Source organism: Gymnogyps californianus, chromosome 21, assembly GCF_018139145.2.
Source record: "Gymnogyps californianus isolate 813 chromosome 21, ASM1813914v2, whole genome shotgun sequence".
NCBI lineage: Eukaryota > Metazoa > Chordata > Aves > Accipitriformes > Cathartidae > Gymnogyps > Gymnogyps californianus.
This window is the reverse complement of record NC_059491.1, coordinates 5,513,067-5,531,879: the sequence shown is the minus strand read 5'-3', so window position 1 is coordinate 5,531,879 and position 18,813 is coordinate 5,513,067. Positions and strand designations below refer to the sequence as shown.

General features: G+C 43.8%; 1 protein-coding gene across 1 annotated transcript in view; it reads left to right on the top strand.

Moving 5' to 3' along the window:
- Nucleotides 1-18,553, top strand: part of CASZ1 (castor zinc finger 1) — a 50,711-nt gene extending 32,158 nt beyond the window's left edge. Inside the window, exons 12-19 of the mRNA XM_050909658.1 lie at nt 2,282-2,404; nt 3,802-4,137; nt 5,882-6,080; nt 6,601-6,772; nt 9,653-9,801; nt 11,726-11,960; nt 13,352-13,639; nt 16,967-18,553. Coding sequence (XP_050765615.1) covers nt 2,282-2,404; nt 3,802-4,137; nt 5,882-6,080; nt 6,601-6,772; nt 9,653-9,801; nt 11,726-11,960; nt 13,352-13,639; nt 16,967-18,216 — 2,752 coding nt within the window. The 3' untranslated portion in view covers nt 18,217-18,553. The remainder of the gene's footprint in view (nt 1-2,281; nt 2,405-3,801; nt 4,138-5,881; nt 6,081-6,600; nt 6,773-9,652; nt 9,802-11,725; nt 11,961-13,351; nt 13,640-16,966) is intronic.
- Nucleotides 18,554-18,813: the final 260 nt, after the last annotated feature.

Sequence of the window (18,813 nt, the reverse complement as noted above, 5' to 3'; positions counted from 1 at the left end):
ACACCAGATACAACAAGCTTTCTGCCCCTATATGTGCAGCTCACAATTGTGCTACCTTGTTTGCATCTATGCTGCATAATGTATATGTATCACATTTACCATCCACTGTTACACAGGGTTGCTTTTAATGTTGCTCTCATGAGTCCCCTATGTATAAAAATACACGCCCCATCCCCCAGATGTATTAGCTGTCTGTTTCCAAATACAACTCTCGTATTCTGAACCTTCTCCCTTGTCTTGCAAGGCCTCTCTGTGTTATTTTTCTCCTTTTGCACTGGTGTTGCCAACTCCTCCCAGTTCAGTATCTTCTGTGAATTTCATTAACACGCTGTTTACTCCTTCTTCTAGATTACTAATGAAGATGTTAAATAAGCTCAGACCTAACCAAAGTCATCCTTGCAGCATTCACAAGATACCTCCTCCCAGCTCAATATGTTGCTGTTTGTCATTAGCCTTTGTTTACGGTCCTTCAGCCAGTTTTCAATCCATGAAGTAGCATTCGCATCCAGGCCAATTTGAATTAATTCTAAGCATATACAAGACTGTATCAAAATACTTTACTAAAATCCAAATATATTGCATCCCTTCATCCACTAATTTTGTAATTCTATCAAAAAAAGCAATTAAATTTGTCTGGCAAGATTTATTCTTCATAATCCTGATGCTGTTTATTGCTCATGGTTCCTTTATCCTCTAGATGTTTAATGATTTTCTCCTCCCTCTTAATATTTGTTCCATTACTTTACTGGAAGGAGAAGTTAAGACTAGAGGTATGATAATTGCCAAAGATCACTTGTCTTTTTTTCTCCCTGAAAGAATCAGTACCTAGATTTTTAATTTTTTTTTTTTTTTGCCGATTTCCTAGTACCTCCCTCTTCTCTATGGCTTAAAAAATAGCAAATAGTAATGCAATCAGTTTGTGAGTTAATTTCCATTGCACTTCAGGACATACATCATCCAGACTGGCTGATTTGTGCATATTTGTATTTTTCAACCAGTCCCTTTATTTGCTCTTCTAGAAGGTCTTCATTTTATCCCTAATTGTCTGCTTTGTCTTTAGTTTTCCTATCCAAAGCAAATTTTGTAAGGCAGCCATTTTTGACTCATCACCTCCCATTTTCATTGGACCTTCTTTCTAAGTACAATACCTCTTGTCCCTGATAAAACAACCCCTTTAGCTTGCAGTAACTTGGTTTCTTACCTCTTACCGCACCTTTACTTTCCTTCATCTTCTCCCTGCAAGCTTTAACTGACTACATGTATTCTATATCCACTGACCTTCCTTCTCCAGTACAAGTTTTTTTTCTTTTTCCTTTACCCTCAAATTGTTAAGACGTCCCTCCTGGGACCACACAGGCTGCTGTTTGTTTCTTGCTTTCCTGCTCATCGGAGCAATTGTAGTTTGTTGTATCTTAATTATGCAAGATTCCCCTGTTAAGTTTCAAATCCTTCCTGCCAGTGTTTTTTACCTGATTTCTAGATTCCCTGTGATTCTGGAGTTTCCTGAAATCACATGTATTTGTGCTACTCTTATTAAGTCTGGAGAATCTCAGCAGTGGATGAGCAGGGAAACCATGCTTAGTTGTTTTTGCCCTCGTGACTGTTTCCTCCAAGATGACAAGAGGCATATCTTAGACAATGGCTTTTGCTCTGGATTTTGCATTGTAGCATTGTTTCTTCTGTACTTCAGAATGCTTTTCAGTATTTATGCATGCTAGGCTGTAATTGCTATATAGGTGATACTTCGTCTCTCCCATCTATGCGACACCCTGTTGTTTTAAGGTGGGGGGTGAGCAGATTCTGGATCTAGATTCCCTTGAACCACTGTTGTTTCCTCCCTTTTGCTACTCCCAGTAAACTGAAAAAGAAAAAAAAAAAACTGTAATGTTTCAGCAGCGTCCTCTTGGTCTGGAATGCCTTTAATGTACTAACCTTTGATCGTTCCTCAGAGCCTTGGCTGTTGTACATAGATGCTCAAGAGCAGTCATGATTTTCATCTTTTGTTTCAGAGTAGTTCTGTATTTTGCTCCTACTAAAAGTGAATGGGAGTTTCTTGGTCAAGTTCAGTTGGAGAGAAATTAGGTTCTTGTTCTGCATGTTCAGATCTATGTAACAGGCAATAATCAAGCAACAATGCCAGCAGTGTTGTTTGTGCAGCAAGGACAGTGATGTTAGAAAACAGAATGGTAGTAGAGTTGAAAAACACAGAAAATATGTCTGTTCCAACACCGCTTCTCTTCTGGGGCCTTTCATAAGATGCCTGCTTGTCTACTTTGGCTAGGTTTGGTACCAAGGATTTCTGCGATGCGCAGTGCGACTTTCTCCATAAGGTGCATTTCCATTGTGTCGTGGAGGAATGCGGTGCCCTCTTCAGCACCCTGGATGGAGCCATCAAGCATGCCAAGTAAGTAGGAGAGCACGAGTCTTGGGAAACCTTGAGAAAATTCTACAACACACACACACACACACACACACAGCAGGATGAGAGAGACCTTACTGAGTAACTCCATTCAAGAGCAGGAATGTGGGCAGTCCTGAGGGCAGCAATTTGGGCATCCATATGCTTCCTGTGTAAATGTGCTCAGCTAAAATTTTTGCAGAACACTGTCCTCTTTAATTTTGTTGCACAATAAATGCGCTCAACTTGTTGGCAAGGCTGAGAATTGGACATTGGTGTTTTTCCATAGCCTACTTGACAGACAGTGTGTTCAAGGAGACCCATATTTCTCACAGAACACAAATACACCATACAAAGAAATAAGAAAATATGGGGAGGATCCTGTAAACTCAACCATTGTCACTGGATACAGACTTTTTGTGGAGTAGACAGCTCCCCATCGCTGCAGTGTAGAAAGCATTTTATTGTTCTTTGTCTTGTCATGACAAACCTCTTTTAACAAGTTTTCCCTAGCCCTTAGTTTATATGGTTTTGTTTAAGAGGTTCACATCATGTGGATAAGGACCTTGAAATGAAGCAGTGAAACTCTCCAGCCCAACAGCAACCTCCTCCTCACCTTGCCATGTTCTTATATTGTAAACCCGTTGTCATTTCACATCATTTTGGAAAGTAGCAGACAGCCCAGAGTCTGGTAGCCAGAACTGTAGGTTAGATAATATGGCCTATATTACAGAGGCTGTACAGCATGCTCAGAACTCTAGATGACTCTTGGGTGAAGAATGAATTTAAGATATGCTCCCACTGTTACAATGAGGAGACTAGCAAAGGAAGGGTGGGATGTTGGAAATTTTCCCTGTTGCAAATTTCTGCAGAGCATAATCTGCAGTTCAAAACCACACCAAGTTCCTTTTAAAGGCAATGGAAGATTTGCCCAAGTAAAGAATTAATAAGGCCTTCAGCAGCTGGCCACATGACTGGTTGTGAAGGGGTTTAAAGGGAAGATGATGTTGCAAATTTTCAGACAGACAGATCTGTTAGCACAGTTGGTCTCTGGTGTTGCATAGTTCCCTGTGGTTCGCTACAACAAACTACTTGCTTCTCACAACAGCCATGGGAAGCTGCCCTCATAGGTATATTGATCTTACTGCAGCGATTCTTGTGTCTCCCTGATTTCAACATGTTTTTGCATCTTTCTGTCTCCACCCCTCTTAATGAATTCCCTTCTCTTCACAGACAGCCTAGGAGGCCTCTAAATGTTTCTACAAAGTTTGCAGAGCCCCTTCCTTTTAGGATTTAACCTCAGCTAATTTGTTTGCAGACTCCTGCCACATTCTTCATGATATTTCATCAAGTTATATGCAATGGTCAAGAATTTATGTTTGAATTACACTGTCTTTTTGCAGTTTTCACTTCCGAACTGAGGGTGGAACTGTGAAAAGTAACTCTGAGTCTCCCTTCTCAACTACTACTGAGAATAAGGCTTCACTGGCCCCTTCATCACCATCTGCTACTTCTGTCACCATGGCAAGTGCTCCTGCCCTTGACGTGCCCACTCCAAGTCCAGCTACTGTGCCCTCTGCCCCCACACTGCTAGCTTGGAAGCAGCTGGCTTCAACTATACCCCAGATGCCTCAGATCCCAGCATCAGTGCCTAACCTGGCAACTTCACCCTTGGCAACGACTTCCCTGGAGAACGCCAAGCCTCAGGTCAAACCCGGATTTCTCCAGTTCCAGGAGAAGTAAGTTGTAGATACTGCTTGCCTCCTTATGTCCTCTCCAGCCTTGCAGTCCCCTCTTTACTGCTCCTCTGAGCTGTAGTACTACATCTATATTCACCCACTGAGAGACCTTCTGTCTAGAAAGTACTCTGGGCTTTCTGTCACAGAAAGTTTACTTCTATAAAGTCTAGAAAATACCTTCAGTTATCCTAGGAAAAAAACAGGATTTTTGAGTACATCTGGGAGCACTTTTAGGTATGAGTTTAGAGGAGAAATAAACTTGCTGACATACCACTGAAGCCTTTTCTATACCTCATGAGAGGTGTACAGAAATATATGTGTCTTTGCAGTATTTTTGACACTGAAGGCTACAGAGGAAACATAGCATCTTTAGAGTTTTCAGCATGACGCCTGACTAGGCCAGCTCCAGATCTTGCTGCGAGTCTGAGACTTGCCATGAGTTTCTGTAGTTGAGCAGAAATCAGTGGGCAACTGAGTGCTCAGTCATGCAACGGTGAGGTGTTACTGCAGCAGAGTACACAGAACTCTAAGAGTAGATGTTTACAGATTGCTGAAAAGGAAACTTGCTGGATTTCTCCTGGATTTGTCTGCAGTAAGCTCTGTGGCCTTTTCCTAGGAATGCCATCTGTAACTCAGTATAATACAGCTTAATTTTTTTTTTCAGTGAAGAAGACAGGGGGTCAGATAGTGGAGGGGGCACAAGTGCTTGGACTCTGCCTTACCAGGAATGGGTGTGTCAGCAGCTCAAGGAATAGGGAGCAATTCTGTCTCACTTCGGATTTGTCAAAGTTTTGCTGTTCTGGCTGAACTTCTGTACAAGTGTAATGAGTCTCCTTAAATTCTGCACCTCTGCTTTTGTAGTGTTAGTTTACAAAGTAATTCACAAGGGAGGTGTCTGGCAGAAGGTAACATACCTTGCTGAACTTCTTTTAAAACATTAAAGAAGTTTCACAGTGTTGCTGCGATGTTGGTCTTATTTCTATTACATAAACAGAAAGAGGCACAGAAGTTATGTGGTTTACAGGAGGACACAGGAGTCCAGGATCAGGTTAGGCATTACAGCTTAGTTGTTCAGGCTGGTGGGGTATCAGTCTCTGGGACGTATATTGACAGTCATTTGTCTGCTTTCAAAGAAGTATATTAATTCAGTTTCACGTATCTGAGTAGGTATCGTTGGGTACAGTGCTTGGGATTCAGGAGATCAATGTTCAGCCACCTCCGATCTGACCTCTGTTTGTGCAGCCAGAAATCCACGGAATGGGTGGGGCGAGTAAGGTACCAATATCATTTAGCTGATTAAATAGGCCACTGCTGATTTTTGTCTAATCAGAGGAAGCCCTGGCATCTTGCAGTGCGCATGCCCAAGAGTTTCATTTCAGTTACACGAAATTGAGATGGGAGAAACTATCTGAATCCATTGACGTAAGTGCAGGCAGAAAGGGAGAAAGAGCATCTATCCAGATCTTGAGAGAGCTTTGAATTGGAAGCGTGGCTCTCAAAGACTACAGAACCCACCATGCATTGCTGTATTTTAATAATCTTAATCAAGAAAGTGCACTAGCTTGGTGGAATTGCAGTAGTGTTGCCAGCATCAATTTTACTAAAGAGGAAGGTGGCTATGGGAAATCTGTAGGCCATGTTTGGAACAGAGGCTTCAGCTGGGCTCCCCTTGAATTAAATTTTGGCAAAGAAACAAATGTGTGAAATGAGTGAAGGTGACGACTGGGTTTTGGATGTATTCCAGTGATCCCTGCCTGGCAACGGACTGCAAGTACGCCAACAAATTCCACTTCCACTGTCTCTTCGGGAACTGCAAGTATGTGTGCAAAACCTCTGGCAAAGCAGAATCCCACTGCCTGGACCACATCAACCCCAACAATAATTTGGTGAATGTGCGAGACCAGTTTGCTTACTATTCGCTGCAGTGTCTCTGTCCAAACCAGGTAAGAGCACTTCAAAAGCAGTGTTCTAGCCAGAGTATGTGTGTGGGAGAAGAAGAATGAGAAAGAGCAAGTAGGCTACCCAATAGAAAGTGAAGCTGAGTGTTTCATTCCTGGTCTAACTACAGAACCATGGAAGGGTCTTAATTACATGGTCTAGCAAAATGGTTTCCATCAAATTGAAAATCGCAGTGTTTTTATGTTTCTTTGACTAGGGTGAAGTGGACAAGGCAACTAGCATGATCTAAGAGACACAAGATGAAATAAAATAAAAATCTGTGATGACTACCAGGGAAAGCCAAGAGTTAGCTTTGGGATATTTCAGTGTAGAATAGTGCAATACAGAATACACGACAGGGAACAAGGTTGCATTGCAGCTTGTGGAAGATAAAATGGGTGTGATCTAGAGTATCAGTTCAGGCCTCTCTCTCGTGTCACAGAGGGACAGCATTAGTTGCAGGCAAATGAGAGTGCATTTGTTTTAGATATGCTTAAAGCAACCTGCCTGTTTGCTCCTCTCTAGCACTGTGAATTCAGGATGCGAGGGCATTACCACTGTCTTCGTCCTGGCTGCTACTTTGTGACTAACATCACCACCAAGCTGCCCTGGCATGTGAAAAAACATGAGAAGGCAGAGAGAAGGGCAGCCAATGGCTTCAAGTATTTTACCAAGCGAGAAGAGTGTGGCAGACTAGGTGAGTTTTCTTCTCTTTCCCCAGTCACCTTTCTCATGTGGTCTGTCCCATGTCTGGGCTAAGAATGCCGTGAGTTAGAGCCTGCGAGTTGTGCTTAAGATGTATTTGGTCATTAAATCACTAAACAAGAAACGGAACAAAACAGAAAGCAGTTCCTGATCTGCCTGAGTTGAAGCATGTTTTCCCAAATAGACGCAAGTTAAATGAATAGAAGCTGTAATATAGAGGATTTTTTATATATATATATATATGTATGTCTGGAGATACAGCTTCCCCTTTGTTTTTCCTTCTTACCTAATTGTTAAGGCCTTTTTTTTTTTGTTTGGTTGGTGTTTGAACTTCGTAGTCTTTTGGGCTTACTGCTTGTGTTGGGTGGAGCTTAAGGGTGCTCTTACGAGTTAAAAAAAAAAAGCATAGGGGAAAAATGCCTGTTCTGAGGAGTGCCTTGTAGGAAAGTCTTCCTGCATCAAGGAGGTTGCTGCTTTGCCTGATTCCAGGCAGCTTCAAATGAAACTTTTTTTTTTTTTTTTTAGCCGTTGCCAATGTGGCATATTGAAAGCCAAAGGGCAAATAACTGGAGATAGAGGTATGGAGAAGAGCATTCCATAAACTACTCCCTTCTCCTCCACAGCCACTTGTGAGCAGCAGGGAATACAGCGCTGTGTCTTTGTGCCAGCCTCCCACCAGAGCACGGCCTAAGGAAACACCTGAGATGTGGCACAGCCTCAGACTGTGGCTTGCCCACTTGCCAAAACTATTAGCAGCACTGCAGTAGTTAGTTATTAAATCTAAGTGCCTCTAGTGTAAAGCTGGTAAAACAAACGCACAACAGAAAGTAGAATGCATTCCCAGGGAGGTATCTAGAGCTGAAACCCAGGGCTCTGAACTGGGGGGAATCCCTAAAGATAGCTCCAGCAGAGCTCTATCCTGAACTGCCTGGGATTCACTTAACCCTTCTAGTTGTGTTTTGGCTTAACAGTATCACAGACCCAGTCTTCCCTATCACTCCTGGTTGGACCAAAGGCTGAAACAAAACATCGTTCAGAATAACACTTCTGGGTGCTGTTCTCTCACATTGCAGGGAAACAGCCACAATAACCAGAACCAAACTTTTCAGCTTTGAATACATCAAGAATTTATAGTCAACTGGTAGCTTGTTTGTGGTAACCAGGGTGATGAGTTGTCAACACACCACAGCCAGTACTTACCTAGGTCTCATTTACACATGGCAGTAGATTCAGCAGTTGCTGTTATTTACTCAACTTTAGGTGTTTCAGGTGATAGCAGGGGCTAGACAAAGCAGGACAATGATATATGACACCCAGCCTATACGGATGCCCTAGCAACAGGCGAGCCTTCACCTGCCCTTTGCTGATACTGTTTCAGTCCCGCCAGCACTGTTTGTTCTCCATCCCAAAGAACAGCACAACGTGATGGGGAGGGCAGATGAGGTGGGGCTGTGGGCGAGTGCAATACCTAAACAAACATAAACTTGGCATGCACATAAAACGCTCTCTGTGAGCTGAAGATGGGCTGGGTGATTCAGGAGCTGTTTGGCAGCGAGGTATCTACAGGCTGTGCATGTGTCAGCAGTGTTTATTTTTGGGAGTGATGGGGTACATGCATCCAGCAGTATGTACATATGCCTATAGGTTGGGCTTGCTGTGCAATAAGCATACGTTTAGCCAGCACTTTGCATTTGCCTATGCAGGTAGCATGATGGGATGGTGTAGCTGGATGTGTTTGTGTAGGTGTATATGGTTATACCAACATGTAAATGCATGTCTACTTCTCTGTACATCTCTATGCTTTTTATGTTGCATATGTATATACAGCAGGTGCAGAAAGCACTGGCCTGCTTTAAGGGCTGTGAATGTTTCTGAACAAACAGGATAGATTTTTTTTTTTTGTATGTATGTTTGTGCGTGTATAAATATATACACACGTGTATGGGTGGGGAGGGAGAGAAAGAGATGAAAAATACATACGTATGTAAGTAAAGGTGGATGGGTGTAGATAGATGATAGATAGATGAGTAAAACTGAGCCTGTCTGTAGGTCTGTACCTTTGTATATAAGGGTATGGCCAAGGGATGATGGAGGACAGACGGAACCTGATTATTGATATAGCTGTGTTTTAACTATAACAAGCCGTTATTTATCAGCTATAGAATGTAGCTGTTTAGGATTGTCTGTTAATGAGATACACAAACTCCCGGCATGCATGGCACTATCCACGAGGAGCAAAATGTGTCAAGTGCTGTATGCCAGAACCCAGATAAATTGCTTGTTGTTTAGTAGCTGCCCCTATAACACAACAAATTTGGAGTGGCAATAAACACTTCCTGGCTCATTTCTATCTGACTAGAGAGCATACACTGTCCAGAGCTAGAGCTTTTAAGAGACTGCTTTTCTGAGCGCACAGTTAAAGGAAAAAAGAGAAAAAGAACTTTTCATTTCTACTCTAATTAGGAGCGTGTATTTTTGATTGTAACTTCTCTGCTTAAATGTCTTGGTTTTGTTCTCTTTGTAAAGGAAAAGGCGCTAGCTAAGACTGGAGAGCATTAGGCACTACCAGATGTAATGGTAATGTTCCTTTCTTTATAACAAAATGAAGAGGGATGGGACTAGTCTGCAGCTCAGGCTGACTTCTTAAATTTATGTACACTGTAATCCTCTCTTGCAGTTGCTCAGCAGGCAAAAGATCATGCTTTTTTTTCATTCAGGACTGTTCCTGAAGAACCCGTGACCATTGATAATCTTCAATCCACCAGAAATCCATGTAGCAGCAGCCTTGTCCCGTCTCCAGATCATCTTCCCTACAGTCCCTTTCACTCTTGGTACCTTTCACGTACTACATACAATGGTTTTGTGTCTGTAGGTTGCAAATACAACCAGGTGAACAGCCACTTCCACTGCATTCGAGAGGGCTGCCAGTTCTCCTTCCTGCTCAAGCACCAAATGACATCCCACGCCAGAAAGCACATGAGGAGGATGCTGGGAAAGAACTTTGATCGTGTTCCTACTCAGGTGACTCACTGGTTATTTAAGTTGTAGATCTGCATGTAGTGCTGGTCCCTTTGGTTGCTTGCTGCAGAACTGCTTTAGTGCCAAGACACTTGTACCCAAACTTGTAAGGATATCTGTCTGCATTGGGGGATGCAACTGGGATGTGCGAGTTCACTCAAGGTAGCTTTACCTGGTTGGACTTTTGCAATACGAGGAAAGATAATGAAGCATAGACATCAAAGCATTACTTAAACAGCTTTTCCTTGTGAGTTATGGAGAAAAAAAATTGAGAAGGATAACACTAAAATACTCATATTTACAACTTGCACTCCCTCCCTGCTCTCTCAATGTACACCAATTGGCTTATTAAAATTAAAGTGCTTAGGATGTGGAAGAATTGAATGTTAAAGCAAACATTTCCTGTTGCACATAAAGAATTATTTGCTGCTTCCACCTAGGATGGGAGAAATACTAGTCTCGAAATTTCTCTTCCCTTATTGATTTGGAGTTAGTTTGGGGCACTCCTTGTCCCCTCTTTGCTACTTCCTCAGTGATGCAGTTGCTTCTTTTCTAACACATAACTGAGAGCAATTGACAGATTAGGTTTGTCTGTTGCATGATAAATTGAAGAGTTTCAACTGCAGCACTGAGCTGCTGCTCAGAATGGCAGCAGTCCTGCAACCTCCTGCTTGTTCTTATTCCTTAGTAGCTTTAACTTCCATTGACTTGGGAGATGACACAAGCTAGCTTTATTTAAACGCCTGTGACTGATCTGACCCTAAGGACATCTTCTGGTATATGAAAAAAAGGGGCCATCCATAGAAGCAAGATGGGAACCCCCTTTCATTCCACAGCATGGGAATGAGAGGTCCCTATTAGTTATTAAGTACTGTCAGTAAGTTAATTGTTCAAGTCTACTGCTGTTGAATTTAATGAGTTCACAGATGCTAAGGAACTGGTGTTACTGTTGTGGTAGCTTTTGTTCTTAGCACGAAAAGCTTAGGTACAAGAATCAAACTTCGGAGAGATTTAACAAATAAATTTGTCTTCACTACTCTTCTAGTACATGCTGAGTCTAGCCCTAAGAATTCTAGTACATGCTGGGCAGAAAATGCTAGTTTTGACCTCCATCTCCTTTCACTGGCAGTCCTGCGTCACCTCAGCAGTGGAGAAGTAGTAATCATGGCCTGAGCAATCCTGGGAGCTTACAGTGCTAGTCTTACGCTATTGCTGCGCTTAGCCCGTGGAGCCGTCCAGCAAACAACAAAACAAGGATGAAACCACAGAACAGGGCATGTGGCAAAGCTAACCAGATTGCTGTACTGCCACTGCCTTTCTGCATTTAAATGTACTACCTCCAGTTTTTCCCATGCCTTAGTGCTCAGTAGGCTCTTAGTGGTGTGTTTGGATATACATTGCTTCTGGGTACCTACCCATGTAACTATCCAGAGAAGACCATGCCATGCCAGGCCACAACAGCTGCATGTGAACACAGCATACACACACATCACTGGTTTCAGTCTGTGTTCCCCTGTTGCAATGTCTCAGCATGCAGGCACTAGGACGGTCATGTCAGTAGTCGTATTTCCAGTCTCTAAATGCAGCAGGACCTACACAGTAAGGTAGTAATGCCAAGATTAACACCTCCTGTTTTTGAATGCATCAGAATCCACACACCAGGATACTGGTGCCAAGATTAACACTCCCAGCCTCTGAGCACATCACAATTCACATACCAGGATACATGTGCCAAGTTTAATGCTCTGAGCTCCCAATGAAGGAAGATTCACGCTCCTAGCCACAGTGCCATGGGTTCCACTCACAAGCATGTTCCAGCTATCCCTCATGAACTGTGACAAGAGAGAAACAAACGTGCAGACAGATGGTTTTGGTCTTGGCATCTTGCTTTTGGTGTGAAAGTCCCCATCCTGTTTTCTTGCTGTAGGTTATTGGCCACACTCCAAGAAATGAAAATCTCCCCCAGGTTGGCAGCATGGCACCCAGCCCAGCCTCATCAGGAACCCCAGCTTCCTTTCAGGGACCCCCAAGCATGATGGACACTGAAACAGATGAGTACATGGATTACACTGGCTGTAGCCCTGGGGGTATCTCCTCTGAATCTTCCAATATGGACCGCAGCTGCTCCAGCACTCCAGTGGGCAATGAAAGTACATCAGCAGGTAAGAGAGAAAGGGGGTGCTGGGGTGAAATGGATCATCAGTTGCCTGCTCTCTTGGGAGATAAACTCAGGAAGAGAGGCCAAAGGACAATTGCATCTTAAAATATAAACTGTACCAGCATCACAATAGTGCCTTGTACTAACCTAGCTCCCTCTATCATTTGTGAGAAGAGATCCATCAAAATGTGCACTTCAAGCATCCATGAACTAACAGCGTATCTTTTTTCTCCCCTGAAGAGAGGTTTTTATCCTGTGTCTTGGAGTTGGATCTATTTTAATAACTGATTTAAAAAAAAAAAGGGGCAAAAAAGAAAGTTATGGGCCTCTTCTGTACTTGGCATTTCCCCTGGTATCTTTTTGTATTTCCTTGTGCAGCATCTGAAGTCAGGCACTTTCCTATACTGTTGAGGTACAGAAAGACTGTACAATAGCAAATATTATACACATAGCGGAAAAAAACCCTACCACATCTTCAGAAAGCAACATATAAAAGCAGATCACTGAGCTCCCTTCCTCATGCAAAAACTCTTGTTCCACTTTGTGTGGTGTTGCACAGAGGAGACCTCCATCATCCCCTCTTTTTGGAAGTAAGTTTCTGCCATTGTTTCCTGTCTGCCAGGATAATGTCTAGCCATCTCCCACTGCCCTGTATTACAGGGTTATCTTTTACCTTTTATGAATTCTGTTATCGTCTAGTGGTGATCCAGGGATCTCTTAGCTGTCCTTCCCAGGGTTAAGTGTTACATTCTAGATAGGCTGCCTCACTGAGCTTGCTTTAATTTCATACGCATTTTCCTACTTTTCTTTTGCACACCAGTTAGATGAAGGTTATCATATAGCACATCTAACCATATGTTGTGTGAACACTGCTGGGTCATGACAGTGGCTGCCCCATGACATTAAAGCTCCTCCAAAGAGTTCTGGTGGGACAGTGGTTCCCGGCACTCTCTCCTTTGTCAGTACACCGTCTGGCCCAAGTCACACTTCCTAGGAAATGGCCCCCCACTGCTATCCAGGTGCCCAAAAGTGTAAGACCACCCTTACAGCTATTAGTTCATACAAGCTGGCACCATATAGATGAACAAGGACCAAACAAGCAGGAATTTCTGCGTGAAAGCCTGTGGCTCTTCCCCCATGCCACTAAAGCCACCTTACCTTCTGCAGAGACAACCCTCCTCTTCCTGATGCTGTCAGTTCCTCACCTTCTGTTTCTTCTCTGTTACAGTTCTGTTTCATACATTTGTGAATGTATTTTCCATTTTCATCATATTGCTTCTGCTCTTGGGTTCTCATTTCAGTTCTTTTTGTTTTGTTTTGTTTGTTTTGTTTTTTTGTTGTTTTGTTTTGTTTTTTTCCTTTTTTTTCTGCTTTTTTTCTCTCCACATTCTCCAGGCTGCCTGGTTCCTTCTACTGCTGCTGCCGATGATGCTACCCACAATGCACCACAACCTCAACCACCATCTCTGCCTCCATCTTTCTCACAAGCCCTGCTTAGGTCTCCCCTTCCCACCCTCCCCTATCTTTTCTCTCCATCTTGTCTCTCATACTCTCTGCTCAGTGCCACTCTTGGATCCAGCAGAGGTATTGTCATGCCTGCCGCCAGCACCACTGGGTTTTCGCCCATCATTGCCACTCCAACTCCAGTAAAAAGTGACGTTCCCTTAGTTCAGGATGCAGCAGGTAACACTTCTTTGCTTTCTCTCTCAGTGTCCTGTGCCCATCTCCTTCCCCACTCACCCTGCCCACATTTTTTTCTCTGCACCTTTGGGTCAGTAAAAAAAGCATACGTCACTCTGTCTTATTTAACTTTATCCAAGGGCCCATCCATGCCTACTCCTTTTGTCTGCTGACACAGTAACCACATCTAAGAAGAGTAACCAAAATCACAGCAATTGAGAGCAATTTCCACCAATTCCAAACTATGAGAAAAATCTAATGAAGTCCGTAGTTAAAATGCACTTTCAGCCTCTTGATAACAGCAGGGTGGCCACAAAGCAAACTTTTGGTCATGTAGCATTAATGGGACTTGGAATTCTGGTTTAGATCTTCCAGGCCACCCAGCCCAGTGCCTACCATAGTCTGCTGCACACATCTCAGCAGGTAGATGTCTGACAAGGTACCCAGTTCCCGTATTTTTATCGATCTTGTGAGCTTCACTGCTTCCTATTCATACATGACGCCATAAAATTCAGGGCTGCTTTCCCCAGCTCAAGTAACAGAGTGAAGTACAGTCAGTGTCACTATGATGACATCATCAGACAGCTCGGGCTGTTTCTCACACTCACTGTTATTTATATCTGCTCTTAACAGCTGCGGAAAATACATCTAGATTTTTAGTTTTAAGCTGCCATGTTTCCCATGTGTGACTAAGATCAGAGATGTCTCAGGCTGGGGATTCTCATTCCAGCTGGGAATGTTTTTTAGGGTGTGTCTCAGTTTTGGCTTCTTTTCCCAACTCCCAGCTCTTTTCTAGTTAATTAAGGGCATATTTGTGCTTAAAGTTCACACTTAAGAGGATTCTGGCAGTCTACAAATGTCCCAGTCGTTCTTCCTGCCAGTTTTAGTAATGCACAAATCCAAGGTAAACGGTTGGGAGTATGGCTGGAGGACCGACTCCACTTGGAAGTTCACAGGTTTTTCTCATGGGACTTGGCAGGAGAAGGATCCTTGCCCTGTCCAGAGGAGTGTGTTCCAATGAACAAAACAAAAAACTATATTTTTGCTTCTTTGTTTTTTTAAACTGATTTGCATGCAACCTGAAACATCTTAACCTTGTGCTGTGCTTTCCTCTAATTATATATTTTTAAGTTTCTTTTCTTTTTACCTTTGTATAGTTCCGTGAATGTTTACATTATTAGTAGCTGAAAAGAAGACAAGTTTATGGCATGCACTTACCATTGAGATTTGCTTGGGATTATATCTGTTGAGGCTTGTAAGCTTCAATTGGGTCTAGGGACTGAACGTTGTCTAGTGGCTAAAGGAGGAGAGTGTACCAGGTTATCATCTCTCTTTTTCATGCCCTTGCTCTGAAACTTTGCCTGTATGAGAAAACAGAATTGGTTTAACTAAAGTTTTAAGCATGTCTGTTTGAACTGTTATTAAAGCTGGGCAGATACATTGAGTTTAAAACAGGTAAAATTTAAATTCTACTTATTGCCCAGATTTCCTGTCCAGGGTCTTTCCCCTAAGATGGCTTATCCTGTATTCCTATCTGAAGGCAGACAAGATGAGCATTCATACTAATGATAAAAGACTTGATGGTTTGGCTGTATTTTTTTTTAAAAGGAGGAGTTGATCTGGATAGCAGCTATTTGTCCAGGCAACAATGCACTCACACTAGTCGCCTGGAAGCGGAGAACTAGATTTTACAGTACCAGATGTTTAGGACGGGAGCAGAGAGTTAATTGGTCACAGATTCTATAGCTAAGAGCTTGCTAATTTAAAATCTACAGTGACAGAAAGTTATTCTTTCACTGGTAGCTGGTTAAATTAGCCTTAACATGCAGTTTCTACCAGCTGCATGTCACTAAGATGGTCTCGTCATGGATGCCCCAAGCTGGCGTCCTTATTTGCAGTCTGAGCAAAAGTGCCATGTAACGAATGGGTGTGGAAAAATCTTTTGTTCTTTGCTTATCTTGCAATCTGTATAGCCCGGCCATGCGAATTTCCATGGACTTTTATCTTTCAATACAGTGCCAGTTCAACTTTTGGAGGCTTCCTTCAATGATCACCACCTTCTCTTAAAGGGTTGTCATTGGAAGGGCTGGATATGGCAAAAATAGCATGCATCACTTTTAATACCTGCTTATCGGCCAGAAAAAAAAATAATGCTACAACAGTCACACAGATGACTCTTTCTTCAGTCTCCTAGACAAGGATGCAAGCTGCTCTGGATTCTCAGGCCCCAGGCACTGCACGTCACAAATCATGCCTCTTTTTAAGAGGATGGCAGTTTCAGCACGAAGAGAGGCAAAAAAAAGAAGTATGTTTTAGTTGCAAGCTATAATTTCCAATTACACTCACAATTCTGCACCTGGTGAGAAATTCTTGCCTCCAACCTTGTCTGTGCTGCGTGTTGATACTGGAGATTGTGGTTTGATTCTGGAAATAGCAAGCAGAGAAGAAAAAAAAGTTAATAGATATAATGAGATTGAGTCCTTGATGTCAGCTTGATCCTAGGGGACGTGAGCACTAGCCAGTTACGCTGGCCCTGTGAATGAAAGTGGAAGATAGATGAGGGCTCTTTATTTACTAGGGGCATCATGTGATTTTTGAGACCCAAGGGAAAGCTGTAGAACTGGTATTTTCTCTCAGAGTCCACTGGCTAGTGATGATGAGAATTAGCCCCATTGAACATCTGTCCATCTGTCTTTCTAAGTGCACTCATCGTAATATGTAGGCTCATTACAGTGAGGGATGTTGCAGTCTCCTGGCCAAAGTCCATCCTATTTCTATAAATTCCCCCCCTTGCAGTTTTAATCACGCATGGGATCTTCCTTCACTTCCTGCCTGTCCTTGGCAATTGTAGTGTATTACAAGAGCCTGGACAGGGGAAAACAGTATACACGTACCAGTTTTTAGCATGCTTAAACTCTTTTACCACTTCAGCCTCAGTGAACTACAGTAACACACCTCAGTCCTTGGATTGGAACAAGCCAGCTCCTCTGTATTAAAGTCTGATTTGAGGAAAATGGGACTAGAGAATAACTAAGCAGCAGGAGAAACTGTGAGAGTAGCAAAACAGAGAAGCAACAGTTAGCCTTTGGACAATATCAGGTATACGAGAGCAGCAATTAGAGGCAAGGTGGGATATGCTGAAAATTGAGGAAGCGATGTCCAGCAGGCATCAGCCAGCCCACGATCCCAGAGTTCAGACTGGAGGGATGAGCTGCTGGGTGGGAACAGTTGCAGCGTTGTGTCTTGGCACATACAGAACTTGCCAGGATGGTTAGGAGATGAAGAGAGACCTGGCTGTCAGCAACACCACTCTTTGCTTTTTCTCCTCAGGGAATACCATCACTATGCCAACTGCCTCAGGGGCCAAAAAGCGTTTCTGGATTATTGAAGACATGTCCCCGTTCGGCAAGCGCCGCAAGACCGCATCCTCACGCAAGATGCTGGATGAAGGGATGATGCTGGAGGGATTTCGGCGCTATGACCTCTACGAGGACTGCAAGGACTCCAGCTGCCAGTTCTCTCTCAAGGTTACCCACTACCACTGCACGCGGGAGAACTGTGGCTACAAGTTCTGTGGCCGTACCCACATGTATAAGCACGCCCAGCACCACGATCGTGTTGACAACCTGGTATTGGACGATTTCAAACGCTTCAAGTCTTCACTGAGTTGCAGCTTCCCAGACTGTCAGTTCTCTGGCAATAGCACACACTTCCACTGTCTGCGTTGTGGCTTCCGCTGCACTGACAGCACTAAGGTGACAGCCCACCGTAAGCACCACGGCAAGCAGGACGTCATCAGTGCTGCTGGCTTCTGCCAGTTCAGCTCAAGCGTGGACTGCGAGGTGCCTGACTGCAAGTACAAACTCAAGTGCTCCCACTTCCATTGCACCTACCCTGGCTGCAAACACACAGTGGTAGGCATGTCACAGATGGACTCGCACAAGCGCAAACATGAGAAGCAGGAGCGAGGGGAGCTTCCTGCCATCTCTCCTGGCCCTGAGGGCCTTGCCCACTCCAGTCTCGAGTATGACATCCAGAACTCTTCCATCAACCTGGACAGTTCCCTCAACCTCAGCACTGACAACAACAGCTCCCTCTTCTTCCTGCAGAATGCAGCTGGTGTGGGCCTCAACGATTCCCTGGACCTCAGCAAGAAGCAGTCAGAAGTCACTGAAGGTCCATCACCGAGCAGAGCCGGGACCGCACCTCAGGAGAGGGGGGCGGTGGCATCTGGCTCTGGTGATGTGGAGGACGAGGATGACTCTTCCCAAGAGGATGAAGAGGATGACGAGGAGGAGATGAATGAAGAAGAGGAGGATGATGAAGAGGAGGAGGATGATGATGACGATGAAGAGGATGATGAAGAGGAAGACTTGAACACAGATTCTGAAGAATCACTGCCTGACCCTGAGGGCCTGGCCACTAAAGAAGATGGAGAACCAGAAGAGGCTGCTTCTTCCACAGACCATGGCGATGCTTCCAGGCCACAGGGCGAGCCAGCCCTTAGTCCAGCCTCGACTCCTGCTCCAGCTCCAGCTGCTGCCCCGGCCTCTACCGTTACTCCAGCAGCTTCTCCTTAATCTTAGAGACAACAGCGACAGTGGTTTGGTTTTGCTCTTACACATAATTACTAAGAGGACCCCATATGAGGCAAGAACAAAGATTGGGGTGGCAAGTGAAAATCAAACTCTGTGCCACACACACGAGAGAGAGAAGAAGGAAGGAAACCCATGCTCCTCCACAGGCCCCATAAGAGAGACAGGTTCGCAGCAGGACTGGTGCTGCATCACTTCATTCTGCAGATCACAGAACACAGGGGCAGGATGCAGCGAAAAATACCCTTTTATACGGACGTAAACCTTGAGGGTACCAGCTGCTTTTCCTTGCTCCCTGCATGGTGCGTGGGGCCCGTGCCCATCTGGGGACCCTTTGTTATGGGTGGGGCTCTATCCCCCCATTTTTCTTTCTGGGTTTTATTTTTCCGTGTTTTCAGTTCTACGATATTAATAATAATCTCCACTTCTTGGAGGGGGGTGGGTGGGAACAACAGGTAATGAATTTTAGAAATATATATTTGTGTGTGTATATATAATGTACACACACACACACACATATATAAAATTCAAGGAATTGGTGTCACAAAGACAACTAGCTCAGCTTTTGCCAGTGGGAAGGGG